This window comes from Lolium rigidum, chromosome 1 (assembly GCF_022539505.1).
Source record: "Lolium rigidum isolate FL_2022 chromosome 1, APGP_CSIRO_Lrig_0.1, whole genome shotgun sequence".
Lineage (NCBI taxonomy): Eukaryota > Viridiplantae > Streptophyta > Magnoliopsida > Poales > Poaceae > Lolium > Lolium rigidum.
In genome coordinates this window covers 306,539,416-306,557,527 of record NC_061508.1, presented here as the reverse complement: position 1 = coordinate 306,557,527, position 18,112 = coordinate 306,539,416, and the positions used below count along the sequence as shown (strand labels likewise).

Sequence of the window (18,112 nt, the reverse complement as noted above, 5' to 3'; positions counted from 1 at the left end):
TAAATCGGCACCTTCCAGGTTCATGATTCACATATTATACAAGTTATTATCCATTCATTTATCGATGTATTATACTTTTTTTTTACCTTAGTTCCTACACTTGATGAAAAAACTTGAAGTGAGCTTGTGAGTTATGTTTAGTTGCTTGACATATTGTCACTCGTGCCACGTATTTAGATTTCCTCCGCACTTTGTTTATTAGTTCCTTCACACTTTGTTGATTAGTTGGGCCATGCTCTTGCCTTGTGCCATTCGAAACACGAACCTCGAAGAGTGTGAGAAGTGGAGGTTGATGCGCATTGAATTGGCAAAGAGAAAAGAAAGTGTTATTAAGCGTCGTTGTCAACCTCGGCAGGGTCCCATGTCGGCAACAAGGCGGCCAAGCTCACCATGATTGGAGGAGCATCATCTCACAAGGTCCAATGATCGACAAGTGCCTCGCCGATGTCTAGGCAAAACTGCTCGTCCGCGGCACGAAGAGCGACTAGAGGTGGAATGATGTGTTGTTGAAGCGAGGAGAAGATCATGATCGAGAAGGAGAGAGACGTTGTGAAGAAAACAAAGAGAACTTCATGATCTTGACCAATGACACGTCGGAAATGGAACCCCTGGTGAAGGCGGATGACATGATCTTGCAAGAGACCGTCGATCGAATGGCCACGATAGCGGCATCAGCAGCTGCAGCCGCGATGCATCATCGTCGGTTTCAGCGAGTACACATGTGACGGCATCGGCATCACCGGCGGCAACAAATTGACGCCGGCATAGTAGGTTGAGGTCGTGGTTCTGGACAAGTCGGAGCACCAACGACGACTGAAGAGCCTTCGTCGTTGACTCGAGACAGACATTCTTCTAGGCTCCATTTGTGCCCCAATTTTGTAATATTAAAAATGTGCACGCCCTAAACGCAGCACCACGCCGCAGGTTCCTCCATTAGAGTGGGCTTCATTTGTGCCTCGATTTTGTAATATTAAAACTATGCACGCCCTAAACACGCAGCACCAGATCGTGGCGTCCTCAGTAGAGATGGTATTTACTTAATCCCTAGGTTGATAAACTTAGGTTGCATCACAAGCTGCCCACGACCCCTCGTGGTGTAACTCCACTGCTGGAACTAATATATTTATGCTAGCCTTGCTGATTATGTGATCTATGGTTGTTATCCTATTATTTCATATTTTATCGAACGCCTTGTGGACATATTTGGTGAACTGGGTAAGCTCACCAATAAGTGTAGAAGGTGATCGTATTCGGCACCCTAGGTGTAACCAAACAGTTGTGCATTTGCTGAAACACGGGCAATCGAACATCAGAAACTTTGCTTCAGAAATTGTTGGCAACCAAACAACTTGCACAACATAACGTTTGAATTAGAAATTGCATTTAACATCCACGGAGCCATCGGAGCCAGCTAGAGCCATGTTCGGATCTTAATCTCAAATCCCCTGCCTCCAATTCGCACGGGTGCGCGCAAGTTGCTTTGTCGCTTTGTTTGTCACCGCCCACATCTTTCCCAAGTCGTGCATTCTATGCCGCCTAGTTCAGCCTCATGTTTCGACAGGCTAACATGCTATACCTTGCCAAGAGGTCTAGTGCGAGCAACACTCGACCATTTGAAATGAGTGTTAATGTTTCTAAATGCACTTTCTACACGAAAAAAAGGACCTTCAGTGTCTTCTAATTTTATCACAAAATCTACTCTGGAAGCTCCATTCATTCTATGTTCCGTAGAAACACATGAATAGCACTACTAGTAGAGATATACTCCGTATTAGCCACCTTCGCACATACAGAACACACTATTAAAAATTAATCCAAATATAATCAAGTTCAACAAACATCACAGTTAACTTAGTTCCAGCAAAACCAGTACTAGTAGAGAGGGCCATCAGGAGTATATATAGATTTTCTTTGCTAACACCTTCAGGCTTCATACGTATGATATAATGAAAGGCACAAATAACAACCCAAGTTAAAGTAAAACTAAACCAGCAATGCTTTGCACGTCAAGGACTACTTGTACTCCAATTTGTCTCTCCGAGAATGGTCCACACTCCTGGGATGCTCTTCCTTCCTCATTTTTTCCTGCCTAGCTTGATCCCCAGCAATCCGATTAATGAACTTACGAAAATCAGCAGCCAAGGCAGGATCAGAATAGATAGAGTCTTCATATTCCAATGTACCATCAAACAGAGTCTTCCTCTGCCCGTGTCCAACAAGTCTTTGGATGGTCAAAGCACTTTCTCCACGAGCCATGTCTTCGAAATCCTTGCAACGCCCAAGGTATGATTCTGAAGATGGATGAATAATCTTGATCCCATGATACTCACAACGATAGCAGCGACCTTTTCTCAAAAGATAAAACGAAAAAGAAATTATCATCAGCTTGACAAGATCAAAGCTAAGAAGCAACAATACCAATAAGAAACATCAGCTGAAAGAAACTTTGTATCAGAATATGCCAGTATGTAAGAACAGAGGCCATGGATGCACAATAACTAGCGTCTTACATTGGCAGACTATCGAAGTAAATCGAACAAGGTTGATCAATGGAACTATTTGTCTTTATATTCCCTTGGGGATTAATTGGCAGGTAGGATCGTTGTTGCTCTTTTAATATGAATATACCTAGTACAAATACAATTGATTTTTGCGGGGTCATCAACTAGTGGTACCAGGGTGCACATCTCGGTTTTGCATCCTTGACACATGTCAGATGCAGTGTGCAACATGGGGCAGACATTCTCCTTAAGCCATATACAACGCAGGTGCTTGCTGGGTGCTTAAGAAGAAAACCTGGTTTTTTTGCCAGGTCTGAATCACCGGGTGCTTGAGGAAGGGAAAAGAGTGCCTAGTTCTGCTTCGATGCCTGATCGGTGCTAAAAGTGAATGAAATGCTCCATGCCTCCCCCCCGCGGCGACAAAACACTGTCACTGACCTAGCGTGTGAATGCTGTAGTTTGACTGGACGGAATGGCTAAGGCGATGAGCAGCTAAACTGGCTCTTGACGGCATTTTCGTAATCTTGTGGATTGGTATTGATTGGAAGGCACGACCGAAGCACCATAGTAGAGCATCAAGCGTTGGAGTAAACAAAGTCTAATGTGGCACTTGATGACGTGCAAACACTCTCTTATTAAGCACCTAAACTTAAGCACCTTCCATTGTACATGCCCTTACAAGTTACAATCCTTTTAACATACCAAAAACAGAGCAAAGCAGTTCAGACAAATTCAGAAAAGGTCCCGTTTCTGTTACTTCTCTTTTAATCCTTCCAAGTTTATGGCGGTAATTTTTCAATAATGGAGAAGTGGAAGAGATGAAAGAGCCAAAGAGGAAATCGAGAACATCAAATGGGCCAGGGCATGATCAACATTGACTAGGAAATTGATGATGTTCCAGAAAACTAGCTATGTAGGTGGCCAAAGCAATCACAGGATATTGTATAATATCCAGTAACAACAACAGATCTACAATGAAGTATTTGCATAATAAAAAAGAAAAAGGCAAACTCATAGTTCTACTCAGGGTAAGAAAATGTCGTCTTCTTTTATGCATCATTTGAGGAAGTGAAATTTAAGATCTGAATTCCATGATCGGATATTCCATGCTAATTGTACGCCTAACATTCAATGCAACTTAAAAGTATATGTTCACACTACACTCCATAACTGGATCCATCAAACTGGTTCTATAGTGAGTTAGTGACTACTATGTGCTTTAAGATAAACACACACAAAACTCAGTTCACATACTGTGGAAGTAAGGTGGATGCTGTAAACATCATTTAAAAGATTATGATAAATCTGTCAAGGGGAAACTTGATACCCCTGCAACATATTCATGCAAGTAAACCTGATATACCAAGATATGAGTTTATGACAGAGCATACCGGCATTTTTTGTTAGATCAAATATAGGACAGCACAAAAATTCCTTGTGCTGCATGTCTACATCACTATCGCTACATTGGATGAAGAAGAGCGTGGGAACTTGATCAGCGTCATCATTCTGGGAACCTCTTCGTGTCGCCAAGATGTTCATGTGAGAAAATGGGTAGCTGTAGAATACACCATACTCAGGTATTGTAGAATTCATACCACAGATAACATGAAGTTCATATTCCTGTCCCTATAATAATCAGATAAAGAAGGACAAGATCAGCCAATGTGTCCAACACAGCAAGTGCTAGTATGCAACAATAAGTTACAGGACACAAATTTAACTTGCCTGTTGTTGAGCATATCTGCGTAATGCAGCTTCAACCATTTTGACAATTGTATCCTGACAAGCCTTAGATTCATCGAGGTTTGCTGAGATGATCTTGGTGGCGGGACTGCTTAATATCTGGACCTTCTCCGAAGATTTGCTAGACGGCAATTCTGGTGACAAAGTTTTAGATATGGTAAAAACATCTCTGGAAGAGAGGCCCCGCTTAACCTCACGCGTTGACCCAAGGGTTCTCCCCACATGCGGCATCACTGTCCTCGCAAATTCTACAAATGCAGCAGGTCTGGGATGATGCGTAGCACGAGACGCGGTATCATAGGCAACAGATTCAGAAAAGAGGATGTCTTCATCATGACCTTCTCTTTTTGCCATCTCAATGACGCTATGAAGACTGGCATTGCAGATAAGCAGGCGTCTCATAGCTTCATATGCAGAAAAGCCAGGGAAACAGACGCAGATGTAGGCAACAAGGCCATGAAGGGAGAGGAGCTCGATGCGCGCGAGGCTCTTTGTGCAGATCGTTGCAACCTCAAAATGTTGCTCTGGAGGAAACGCGGTGTCATACCAAATGGTGTTGAGGATGATGTTGGTGACAGGATCACAAGGACCATAGCAGTAGCCAGCCTTGAGGAGGCCATGGTGGTGGAGTGAGCGCAGCTCATCCTTGGGTATGCAGGAAATCGCCTCCAGGTACAACATATGGATTTTATCCAGAAGCACCATCTTGAGAGAGTTTTCTAGCCCAGACCCAACCGGAGGTTCCATCTTCCTTTGTTGCAGCCTTGTAACAGTCCTCATTTTCATGTGTCGCAGCCTTGCAATGGCCTGCTGCACACGACTCCCTCGGTTTGTCATATCCCTGGGGTGGGTGAGTAGCTCAGAGAGTCTCTCCATAATGGACTGGCTGATGTAGTTCTGTGTCTCAAGGAGGCTGAAAGCCTCATCGACAAGGGAAGCCAGCAAGAAAGACCGAGACACCAATGTGGCGACTGCAGGTGCGGGATGCAAGGCGGAGATGGCAGCGCATCCCAGAGCTATTTTTGCAGTAGGGTCTTGGGTGGTGAAGGTGTGTGTGCCACGAACTTCCTGGATGAGATGCACGGTGACGAGAAGGTCAGCTTTGGACAGGCTGAGGTAATGCAGGGCATCCCAGGTGTTAAGGTAGCGGAAGTAGGAGGTGAGGAAGGTGACGAGGCCGCGAAGCGATCGGGCAGCGATGCTGCTGTTCAGGAGTAGGGCGTCGCTGCTGTCCGAGGACCGGGGTAGGAGGCGGATGCTTTTGCTCGACTCCGTGATGATCTTGGAGATGGCCGTGCGCCTCGATTCACTTTTGTCCCCCTTCTTTTCGTTGCCGGCCCGTGATCTCTTCTTATTCTCCCTCCCCTTGCCAAGCTCGTCGGAGACGGTGTTGGCCTCCCTCCCCTTGCCTAGCTCGTGGGAGACGGTGTTGGTCTCCATCCCATTGCCTCGCTCGTCGGAGACGGTGTTGGTCTCCCTCCCCTTGCCTAGCTCGTGGGAGACGGTGTTGGCGACGATGTTGGAGACGGGGTCGAGGAAACCGAAGCAGAAGCCGGCCTCGAGGAGGCTCGGGATCAGCTCCGGCGGCAGTCGACGGAGCGCCCTCTTGTAGTAATCGTGGATGTGATCCAGCGCCACGGACTGGTTGCCTCTGGCGCCGTTGCAGTCGACACAACCGGTAATCACGCGAGGGCGTATGATCATGGCACCTCTCCCCATCTCGTGCTGATGGTGGGGAACGGCGGCGGCGGAGGCGGCAGCGGCCGCTCGTTTGAGACTAGGAAGAAGAAAAGGCCTAGGGTTTCCTGCGGTGGGTACTCAGAGCATCTCCAATCGCGTCCCCCAAACCGTCCCCCAAAGCGTGCTGGATTGAGCGTTTGGGTGACGTGTTTTGTTTATGCCACGTTTGGGGGACGTTGCTCCCCAGTCGCGTCATCGTCCGCCCTACCCTGCTGCGCCGCCTGGAGGGAGAGCTCGACGGCGCGACGAATCTGCGCCTCTTCGCGGGCACGGGCGGCGTCCTGGAGCTTCTTCTCCGACTCGAAGGACTCGACGAGCGCGCATTGCTGATCGGCCGTCTCGTCCGGGTGCGGCCCGTCGTTGTCGGACCACTCGAACTCGTCGTCGTCATCCTCCACCTCGGTCTCCTCCTCCTCCGCCTCGGCCTCCTCCTCCTCCGCCTCGGCCTCCTCCTCCTCCGCCTCGGCCTCCTCCTCCACATCCGTTGGCGCCTCCATCATCGCCGCCGCCAACGCGTCGGCCTCCGCCGCCAACTCGTCCGCCCGCCTCCCCCAGATCGCCGCCAGCGCCGCCTCCCGCTGCTGACGCTCCTCCGCCGCCAGCTGCTGCTGGCGCTCGATCGAGTCCCGCCGCCGGCGCTCGATCGCCTCCCGCCGTTCACGGTACAGCGCCTCTACATGGTATTTCTCTGCCATTCCAAAGTAAATTACTTGAGTGCTACCTTTAAAATTTCATTCCTTGTCTTTGCAATATATAGCTCATGGGAAAATAGCCTTAAAAACTATTGTGGTATTGAATATGTAGCTTATGTATCTTATTTTTTATAAGTTGCTTGTTGAGCGGTAACCATGTTTCTGGGGACGCCATCAACTTTTACACCTTTGTTGAATATCATGTGAGTTGCTATGCATGTTCGTCTTGTCTGAAGTAAGGGCGATTTTCATGATCAAATGGTTTGAGTATGCATATTGTTAGAGAAGAACATTGGGCCGCTAACTAAAGCCATGAATCATGGTGGAAGTTTCAGTTTGGACACTAATCCTCAATCTCTTATGAGAATATTATCTGTTGTTGAAATGCTTACGCATTAAAAGAAGAGTCCATTATCTGTTTTCTATGTTGTCCCGGTATGGATGTCTAAGTTGAGAATAATCAAAAGCGAGAAATCCAATGCGAACTTTCTCCTTAGACCTTTGTACAGGCGGCATAGAGGTACCCCTTTGTGACACTTGGTTGAAACATATGTTATGCAATGATAATCCGTGCTAATCCAAGCTAATTAGGACAAGGTGCGAGCACTATTGGTATTCTATGCATGAGGCTTGCAACTTATAGGATGTCTTATACATAACACATATGAATTATTACTACCGTTGACAAAATTGTTTCTATGTTTTCAAAATGAAAAGCTCTAGCACAAAAATAGTAATCCATGCTTCCCTCTGCGAAGGGCCATTCTTCTACTTTATGTTGAGTCAATTTACCTACTTCTTTCTATCTTAGAAGCAAACACTTGTGTCAACTGTGTGCATTGATTCTTACATGTTTACCTATTGCACTTGTTATATTGCTTTATGTTGACAATTATCCATGAGATATACATGTTGAAGTTGAAAGCAACCGCTGAAACTTATATTTTCTTTTGTGTTGCTTCAAAGCTTTCTACTAAGAATTTATTGCTTTATGAGTTAACTCTTATGCAAGTCTTATTGATGCTTGTCTTGAAAGTAATATTCATGAAAAGTCTTTGCTATATGATTCAGTTGTTTATTCATTGTCTTTACCATTGCTTCGAATCACTGCATTCATCTCATATGCTTTACAATAGTATTGATCAAGATTATGATAGCATGTCACTTCAGAAATTATCATTGTTTTCGTTTACCTACTCGAGGGCGAGTAGGAACTAAGCTTGGGGATGCTTAATACGTCTCAAACGTATCTATAATTTCTTATGTTCCATGCTACTTTTATGATGATACTCACATATTTTATACACACTTTACATCATTTATATGCATTTTTCGGCACTAACCTATTGACGAGATGCCGAAGAGCCAGTTGCTGTTTTATGCTGTTTTTGGTTTCAGAAATCCTACAAAGGAAATATTCTCGAAATTGGACGAAATCAACGCCCAGGGTCTTATTTTTCCACGAAGCTTTCAGAAGACCGAAGGGGATACGAAGTGGGGCCACGAGGTGGCCAGACTATAGGCCAGCGTGGCCAGGGAGGGGCCCGCGCCGCCCTATGGTGTGGGGCCCCCGCACCGCCTCCAACCCTACCCTTCCGCCTACTTAAAGCCTTCGTCGCGAAAACCCCTGTACCGAGAGCCACGATACGAAAAACCTTCCAGAGACGCCGCCGCCGCCAATCCCATCTCGGGGGATTCAGGAGATCGCCTCCGGCACCCTGCCGGAGAGGGGAATCATCTCCCGGAGGACTCTTCATCACCATGATCGCCTCCGGATTGATGTGTGAGTAGTTCACCCCTGGATCTGTGGGTCCATAGCAGTAGCTAGATGGTTGTCTTCTCCTCATTGTGCTATCATGTTAGATCTTGTGAGCTGCCTATCATGATCAAGATCATCTATTTGTAATGCTACATGTTGTGTTTGTTGGGATCCGATGAATATGGAATACTATGTCAAGTTGATTATCAATCATATATGTGTTGTTTATGTTCTTGCATGCTCTCCGTTGCTAGTAGAGGCTCTGGCCAAGTTGATACTTGTAACTCCAAGAGGGAGTATTTATACTTGATAGTGGGTTCATGCCTCCATTGAATCTGGGACAGTGACAAAAAGTTCTAAGGTTGTGGATGTGCTGTTGCCACTAGGGATAAAACATCAATGCTTTGTCTAAGGATATTTGTGTTGATTACATTACGCACCACACTTAATGCAATTGTCTGTTGTTTGCAACTTAATACTGGAAGGGATGCGGATGCTAACCCGAAGGTGGACTTTTTAGGCATAGATGCATGCTGGATAGCGGTCTATGTACTTTGTCGTAATGTCCTGATTAAATCTCATAGTAGTCATCATGATATGTATGTGCATTGTTATGCCCTCTCTATTTATCAATTGCCCAACTGTAATTTGTTCACCCAACATGCTATCTATCTATTATATTATTAAAACAACAACCAATAGACGACTCAGATTAAGCTAGCATCTAGCAACATAAAAAAGAATGGCTAAGATATTTCTTTCGCCAGACTATCTTTAACCTCCCCATCGATACGTAGAACCATCATAGCACGCGCTCACGTTTGTTTCTGTTTGTTCGGATTTGTTTCTGTTTAATGACCGATATACTCGCGGTACACGCGCCCACGTTTGTTTCTCTTTGCTCAGATTGATGAACGATACTTGCGCACACGTTTAGTTTCACCTGGGGAATCTAGGAACGACACGCCACAGCTAGGTCCATCCTCCCACCCGTATATAGTAGCCAGGGAAACCGTCTCCTCTCGCAATTAGATGGGATCCTATCGAAAACCCTAGCCTATCAGCACCAACAACCAGGGCTTCTTCGCCGCCACGCTCAGCCTATGTCGCACCAATGGGCCAATTCGTTTTCATACTCGACACCATCAGCCGGTGTGCAAGACGCAAGGATGAATCTCCAATGGCCCTAGATCGGAAGCACCATGACCAACACCGAGAAGCTGATGGCATGTTTTGGCCTCAAATTCACGCCGAATCGCGCAAGTGCGAGGAGTAGAAGCTCAAGGAGATGAAGGCCATGGAGAAGGGCAACGTCGAGGGCTCTGGCATCTACGCCCGGAACGCCATCCGCCTGCGCGATCTAAGCCATGAGAGGATGTGCTCGGCAGCCAGGGCCCGCTGTTCTTTGACGACCAAGCTATGTATAGTGATGGAGAACTCAGTATCTACTGGTCTGGAAGAGTTCCAGACGCACACAGAGTATTCATGTGTGTGGCGGTGTGCTCATAATGCTCTCACTCTCCGGGATAATTTAGTAATGAGCGTCTCTACTATGATCCAAGGATGGTTGGCATTTTTTTTTTGTTAAGTGCAAAGAAGTTTGTCAGCTTTGGCGTGCCATAAAGATGGAACATGCATGTTATTCAGATAGGGTAGTGTAGTGGTGCAGATGCTGTTGTGGATATTGTCTGGACATTCCTGGAATGCAAACGAATAGAGGTGATTGCCATGTGGTGGTTGTGGTGGCATTATAGAAATAAGGCGAGAGAGGAGAAATACCAGAATCTGCTATAAATGTTGGGCATAAGGCAATCTGTTCAGTTGCAGAGTGTTTCTTGAGTGTTTTGAGAAAGAAAAGAAGACCACGTTCAGACAAAATGATGTGTGGAAGGCACCACCTGATGAGACTACCAGATTTAACCTTGATCGGGCGTATACTCATACCAAGGTTGGGCTGTTACTTCCCATAAATCAAAGGGTGAGGTAATATCGGCTAGACCAGGACGTGGAGAAAGCAGATGTCGTCCATTCATGGTGGAATTACGTACGGCAGAGGAGGCGTTTAACCTTGCAGCAGAACTGGGTGTTATTCGATGATTACAGAAACTGATGCGCAACTGGTGGCTTCGGCACTAAATTATCAAAACGCTGATTACGCAGGTGCTGCAAGTATTATACGAGTTGATTTGAAGACCAAAAAACACTTGGTTTTCGAGGTGTGAGATTCAGCATGCTAGAAGAGAAGCCAATCAACCTGCTGACATTCTTGCTAGGTTTGGAGTACAATGTATGCATGATTCCTATGTAATCCGGGGGTGTATGACTGACGTTGTAATGGGAGGTTCTGCCGAAACAATGACCAAATAAAGCTATTAGGTTGTTCAAATAATGTTTAGCAAATAAATAGGTGTTTGAGTTCCATTGCACCCATAAAAGAATAAAAATTAAACTTTGAAGTACATCTAAAAACTATAGATATAAGATTATTGTATAACATTGTTACACTATCAGACTATGATGACTCGCTGCTGTTGGGCTACCATAAAGTTTATGCTAATGGTGAAGACGTGAAGTTGGATCCCGATGGTTCAAATTATGAAAAAAAAAATACAAGTTTATTGGTACTGAGCACTCCCATAAACACACGAAATGATCAGAGCTATACGAAGATCAAAATTACGGGTGCTAGCCCGCGATTTCGCGGGTCACCCAGCTAGTTTATCTTATGGGAGAGACACCACTAGTGAACTGTGGACCCCGGTCCATTCTTTTACATTTGAAATACAATCTACTGCAAACTTTGTTCTTTACTGTTCTTCGCAAACAAACATCATTTTCCACACCATACGTTTAATCCTTTGTTTACAGCAAGCCGGTGAGATTGACAACCTCACTGTTACGTTGGGGCAAAGTACTTTGATTGTGTTGTGCAGGTTCCACGTTGGCGCCGGAATCCCTGGTGTTGCGCCGCACTACACTCCGTCACCAATAACCTTCACGTGTTCCTTGACTCCTACTGGTTCGATAAATCTTGGTTTCTTTCTGAGGGAAAACTTACTGCTGTACGCATCACACCTTCCTCTTGGGGTTCCCAACGGACGTGTGTCAACTGCACGTCAGCAAGGTGGCGTGCGAACGCCGGCGACGCGTGGAGGTTCGGCACCACCGACGAGACGTCTCGCCTGCCCCTCCGTCGCCATTAAGGCAAAAATGTCGTCGTGTGTCACTGCGCGCGATAACTTCCGCCGTGAGGTAGGCGACGGTTAGGTCAAAACTTGAATGAGTCGCTGACGCGTCAGGCCCGCGTCGCTTCGCCTCGCTTTTCGTTGTGTCCGGCGTGCCCGGTGCGTCGACGGGGACGGGCTCGGGGCGCTGGACACGGCTGGAACGGTTTTTTGTCCGGCGCACCCCAAAAAGCTTTGGGGACGCGACTGGAGATGCTCTCATCTTCGTTTTTATCTCTTTTTTTTTTCCTTTTTACCCTTTTCTGAGTGGTTCCTTACTTCCTTTTTCGATGTCGTGATGGGTAACAACAAATTGGGCCAGGCCCAAATCGTAGTTCTGTTTCACACGGGGGTCGACGATAGGGGGAGGTGCTAACCACCAGCCATCGTTAATGGGCCTGGCCCATTAGTTCGGTTGTTTCAAAAATTTCCAAATTCGAAATTTCTTTAGATTTGAAATTTGCTCAGAATTGAAAAAATTTCATATCCGAAAATTGCTTAGATTTTAAATTTGGCCAGATTCGAAATTTGCTTAGATTTAAAAATTGCCCACATTCGAAGATTGTCGGTACTACCGGCCTACTTCCGCCTGTGGCCCATGCTGTGTGTTGTGCTGGCACTGCTGGTAGGGGAATCTGGGCGGTAGTTCCGCCGGCTCTGGCCGGAACTTCCGCCTGGAACAGAAACACAACAGCTTCTTCATTTTTGAGTTATCTATCCAGCAGACTTATGTGTATCATCTTTCTATATACTTGTATACATCAACACACATAAACTTATACCTGTGTTGACATCAAACACACAAAACCCATAACGGCGGGAAATGTTCTTACATCGTGACAAGGCATCGGCGACCGTGTTGAGACGGCCCGGACGATACTCGACGGTGAAATCGAAGCCAAAGAGCTTGCTAATCCACTGGTGCTGCGGTAAGGTGGAGAGGCGCTGGTCTAATAGGAACTTGAGGCTGTAGTGATCCGTGCGAGATAGGGCCGCCAGTGGCGCACGGCTTGGACCAAACCGATGAGCTCGCGCTCGTACGCCGTGAGCTTGTGATGACGGGCGGCAAACGGGCGGCTGAAGAAGGCCAGCGGGCCATCGCCCTGGTGAAGGACGGCGCCAAACCCCGTGCCCGAGGCATCACAGTCCACGACGAACAGCTTTGCCAAAGTTTGGCATCTAGAGGACTGACCCTGTCGTAAGGGCCTGCTTGAGGGTATGGAACGCCTCGGTCGCCTCCGCGTCCCAAGAGAAGGCGTCGCGGCGCAGGAGGCATGTCAGGGGCGCGGCGATGAGGCCAAATTCCCGAATGAATTTCCGGTAGTAGCCGACGAGACCCAGGAAACCGCGTAGGGCCCGAGGTGACTGTGGCATTGTCCATGCCGCGACTGCCGTGACCTTGTCAGCATCCATCGCGACGCCCTCCGCCGAGATGACATGACCCAGATACGCGATGGAGGTCGTGCCGAACGAGCACTTCGAGCGCTTGAGGTGTAGATGATGTGCTCAAAGCTCGTTGAAGATGATGGCCACGTGTTGTAGGTGCTCCACCCAAGACCAACTGTAGATACCTATTCAGTTGCAGCTAGCCCTTACTTTGAAGGAGAAGATAAGATACCTATGGTTGGTACGAGACGTACACTTAGGTGTTCCGGCTAAACAAGACTCATACTACCAAAAGGCAGGTATAGAACACATATAGGGAAGACAGACACAAATGCACAGACACATTATCCGGGGTGTCACCGTTTGCATCGTATCAGTATCATAAGAAAAGATTGATTGTTGTGAGTGATTTTACTACCCTTCCAGACTTAGCAGGTAATGAAGCTGCTGACGAGGGAGGAAATGTCCGTTGAAAATAAATCGAACCAGTGGGGCTTAAAAGTGTTGGAAGACAAGGTAATGTCTTCAGGTTTGGCACATTGTCGAGCACAAGTGAGGAATAATTTCTAAATAGCTCAGTATTGGATGGTAGGCCTTGAAAGGATCGTATGCCGCACCTAGAGGGGGGGGGGGGTGAATAGGTGCTAACCAATTTTTTTGTTCCTTTTCAATTTAGGCTTGACACAAAGGTAAATTCTCTAGATATGCAACTAAGTGAATTTACCTATATGACAAGTTACCACTAAGCAAGATATAGCTACGCAATATATAGGAGATAGAATAGGATAGAGGTAACCGAGAGTGGAGCACGCGATGACACGGAGATGATTCCCGTAGTTCCCTTCCTTTGCAAGAAGGTACGTCTACGTTTGGAGGAGTGTGGTTGCTACGAAAGCCAAACCAACAGCCACGAAGGCTTCACTCAGATCTCCTGTGAGCAACGCCACGAAGGCCTAGCCCACATCCACTAAGGGATTTCCTCGAGGCGGAAACCGGGCCTTTACAAAGTTCTTGGGGCACACATCCACAACCGAATTGGAGGATCCCAAATCTGTAACAACACAACAATCAACAACAATACATCAACACAAATCAACTAGGGATCCAAAGAGGAACACTAGCAAGGGGGCCCTCAAACAAATGAGGGGGAAATGTAAATCGCTTCGGTGAGGATGTAGATCGGTGTCTTCCACTTCGAATCCCCAAAGATCAAGAGCTTTGGTTGGGGGAGGAAGGAGATCTTGCAAATCTTGAGTTCTTGAGGTGGCTCTAATGGTGGTGAAGCTTGGCAGATTTTTGTGCAATGATTGAGCAACTTGTCCCATTGGAGAAGAGAGCTATTTATATGATTGGAGCTCTCAGATCTGACCGTTTGGACGTTTTCCAGTAACACCGGAAGTTCCGGCCAGGAGGGCCGGAAGTTCCGGCAGGCACCGGAAGGACCGGCCAAGTGGACCGGAACTTCCGCCAGGAAGATTCCGCGCAGACGACCTGGTCAGAAAGAGATTGGGGCGGAACTTCCGGTGACCGAAAGTTCCGGCCAAGTTCCGGCCAAGTTCCGGAATTTCGAGAAAACCTTACTGGACATACTGAGCCACAAACGCCGGGTTTCCGGAACTTGCCGGAAGTTGGGCGGAAGTTCCGCTGACCGGAACTTCCGCCCTTCTTCGCCGGAACTTTCGGCCAGCGTACAAAAACTTCAACTGAGAGGAGCGCTGAGGGTCTTGTGGAAGGAGAAACTGGGGCGGAAGTTCCGCTGACGGTAGCCGGAACTTCCGCTCCTGGGCGGAACTTCCGCTCGCAGATGCCGGAACTTCCGCCCGAGGAGAAAAACCAGCATAGCTTCAGTTTCGTCAGTCCAATTCATCAGTCATGTTTATACAGTGAAATCTTGTACCTGTCTACATCAACACACATAAATATATACCTAGTGTCGACATCAAACACACAAAACCCAAAAGGGCGGGAAATGTTCTTTCAATCTCCCCCTTTTTTGTGTTTGATGACAACACAAGTATTTGCAAGGAATGAATAACGTAAACAACAAGAATTTGAGAGATATAGAGGAGTTCCCCCTATTTATGAGCATTAATACATAAGAAGCTCCCCCTATATCTTGCATCCATCTTCCATGGATTAGCAATACAACATAGTGGTAAGCATATAGATGAATAGATCATACACACATAGATAACCATAGAAGACTCACATCCGGAGTTTACCAAACACAACGATAAGGTTCCATACACATAGATAAGGTTCACAAACCACATAGAAGCTAGGAACATAGTTCGACACCACAAAGATAAATGGAATCACAAGCGATAAAAATCAAAGCCAACACGAGCTTGTGACTCCCCCATGCAAATACCCAACGGAGAGCAACCTAATAAGGTCTCACTCTCCCCCTTTGGCACCAAGGCACCAAAAAGGACAGGAGAAACTACGCGTCCCAAGTGTCGGCGTTAGCCCAGCCGGGAGGAAGATCCGATGGAGCGCCGGGGAAGGGTGGAGTGTGAGGAGGAGACTCGATCTCGAGACCATCTGGAGGGAGAGGAACACCATGCTGAGAAACCCACTCAGCCTCCGGAGTGATATTCTCCTCGGATCCAAGAGGAGATACGTCCACGTTGAGAGCCCTCATAATGCTCTTCTGACGAACCCGAGACTTCTTGGCCTCAGCATGCTGCTGATACTGACGGTGATTAACAGCTGAGGTGAGACAGAAGATCTGTCGCATGCGGCGAGCAAGCTTAGAAGCCCAGCTAGGTGGCTTCTCATCCATGGGGGTCACATCTTCTATGGGAGAGTTGTGGCGCTTGACCCTAAGAACCTTCACTTCATGAGATGTGATGTTGAGAGGAATAGAGTGAAGAACAGTAGTCTGACGAGTAGCAACCCAAGTGTCTTCAATGAGCTTCATAATGTAAGGAGCAAATGAGGGAAGCTTTTTCTCCATCACACATGACCACATCTCATTGTAGATGTAGTCCATCACATCAAGCCTCTCACCGGTGCCCTTCTTAGCAAAAGAGTTTGCCATAAGATCCACTTCATATAAATGCAACCCATCAAGGTTGCCACCCTTGGGTCCAATTGTTTCCCGGTAGACATGAAGCATGATGTCCCAAGTAGGGAGAAGATCCGCACTCTTGCCTGGAATACCCCAACCTTTGATATAGAGGTGTTCCAAGACTTCCTTGGTTTGAGCAAAAGAACTATCATGACACCTCCAACCATTTGCATCCACTCCCGGAGAGCGAGGGTATCCAAGAGCATCTCCAAAGCTTGCCAAGTTAGACTCAAGGAGGGTGTCATGAGTCATCCACCGGAAAGTTCTAGCTTCATCTTGTTCAAAGTGAACGGTGGCATAGAATTGATGAATCAAACCGATGTCAAAGTCCTTGTTGAGCTCCATAATGGGATAGAGCCCAAACTCTCCACACATAGCATATGCTTCTTCAAAGTATCTTGTTGCGGCCATCTTGGCGGTGTCAATGGCGTGTTGAGGGGCTACGCCCTTCTTGAAAGGCACATAGACCTCATAAAAGATCTCCTCTTGAGTCTTATTGTGGAAGCGCTTATCCGTAACCCTATTGTTCCGAGGGGTGAGGTAAGGGTTCATATCCCGGAGCTCCTTGTACTCAAGATACTGCATGCCCTTTACTGACACATGAACTTGCTTGCCACGAACTGCGGGTGACTTATGCCTTAGAGCGGATTGTTGACGGGTCGTGAACTTGGATGGTCGAGTGCGCTCAACCTCTTCTTCAATCTCATCCACATGACCCTTGCCTCTCTTCTTGGAGCTACCTGGGATACAATCATGAGGATAGGAAAGATAAATGAGTGCACACAAACAAGGAGGTCAAAAACCAGAGCCTGCACAGAATATTGAGTACACAGCAGAAAACAGGCCAGGCCGGAAGTTCCGGTGAGAACCGGCGGAAGTTCCGCCCCGGGGCGGAAGTTCCGGCGCAAAAGGCCGGAACATCCGGTTGTTCGAGGACAGCGAAATTTCTCACCAAATTCGCGGCAATGGCATTGTGAATCTGCACTACCACAACATCCTATGCAAGATCTAGTAGGGAAAAAGGCATCTAGAGATATTCTACCATAGCTTAACCTAGAGTATGCCCTATAGTTCATCTAGTGAGGTCTACCCACACATAGAGAGGGAAAGGGCACAAACCGGGAGGAGCCATGGTGGAGGAGAGGGAGGGGATGCCAACCCACGGAGCCGATCCGGCGGGGGTCGCCGGAGGAAGCAGATCTGGCCGGAGAGGTTGCAGCTGCCACAGAGAGAAGGGGAGCACGAACAGATATTGGTTTGGGAAAAAATGGGGGGCAGGAACTGCCTCCCCGTTCCCGACCGGTTAAGTGGAAGAATCGTACGGGCGGAAGTTCCGCTCGTTGGAGCCGGAACTTCCGGTCCCACAGAAAACGCACCAACAGAAACAGCGGGCAGATTCTGGCAGGAAGGATCCAGCCGGAAGTACCGGCCGTAACGACCGGAACTTCCGGTGAAGCAGAAAATATTTCCAGAAAAGGAATTTGACAGGGAATTGGTGCACTCGGAGAGGAAAAAAGATATGGCTTAGATGAGATAGGCTTAGGACAGATGATCCAAACTGTAAGATGGTACATGATCACTCATTTTTGCAAATAATGCAAATGAAGGCCAAAAGTGAGCGATTTCCCATAAAAACAAGGAGATGTCAATAAAAACTAATGAAGATCCAAATTACTCCAACTCTTCACAAAGAAGAGTGTGGTGGCCTAGGCCACCATATATGAGTGTTATGGCATGGCACCGCGAAGATATATCTTGGGTCCAAACCACTACTCATCATTGAAGCTCACATATCAACATATGATATAACGAGAATGATATCTTAATGTTGGCATTATGGGGGGAGGGATAGCTCAATAATTTAAACCGCACTCCCCCTATTTCCATGCCCACATCTAAACCAAATAAAGTTTTGAGACAAAGGTGTGTTTGCAAGATGGTCAAGCTATACTCCTTGAATCAATGATATTTAGCTCATTCCTCAAATAGCA

General features: G+C 47.0%; 1 protein-coding gene across 1 annotated transcript; it reads right to left on the bottom strand.

The window, feature by feature from the left end:
- Positions 1–4,220: 4,220 nt before the first annotated feature.
- Positions 4,221–4,993, bottom strand: LOC124661014. Its single transcript, XM_047198870.1, has one exon. It carries the CDS (start codon positions 4,950–4,952, stop codon positions 4,221–4,223), a length of 732 nt encoding a protein of 243 aa, XP_047054826.1. The 5' UTR covers positions 4,953–4,993.
- Between the last annotated feature and the right edge of the window lie 13,119 nt (positions 4,994–18,112).

What these genes read in the sequence shown, in the direction of transcription:
- LOC124661014 (XM_047198870.1), bottom strand. Translation starts at nt 4,952, where the DNA reads ATGGTGCTTCTGGATAAAATCCATATGTTGTACCTGGAGGCGATTTCC.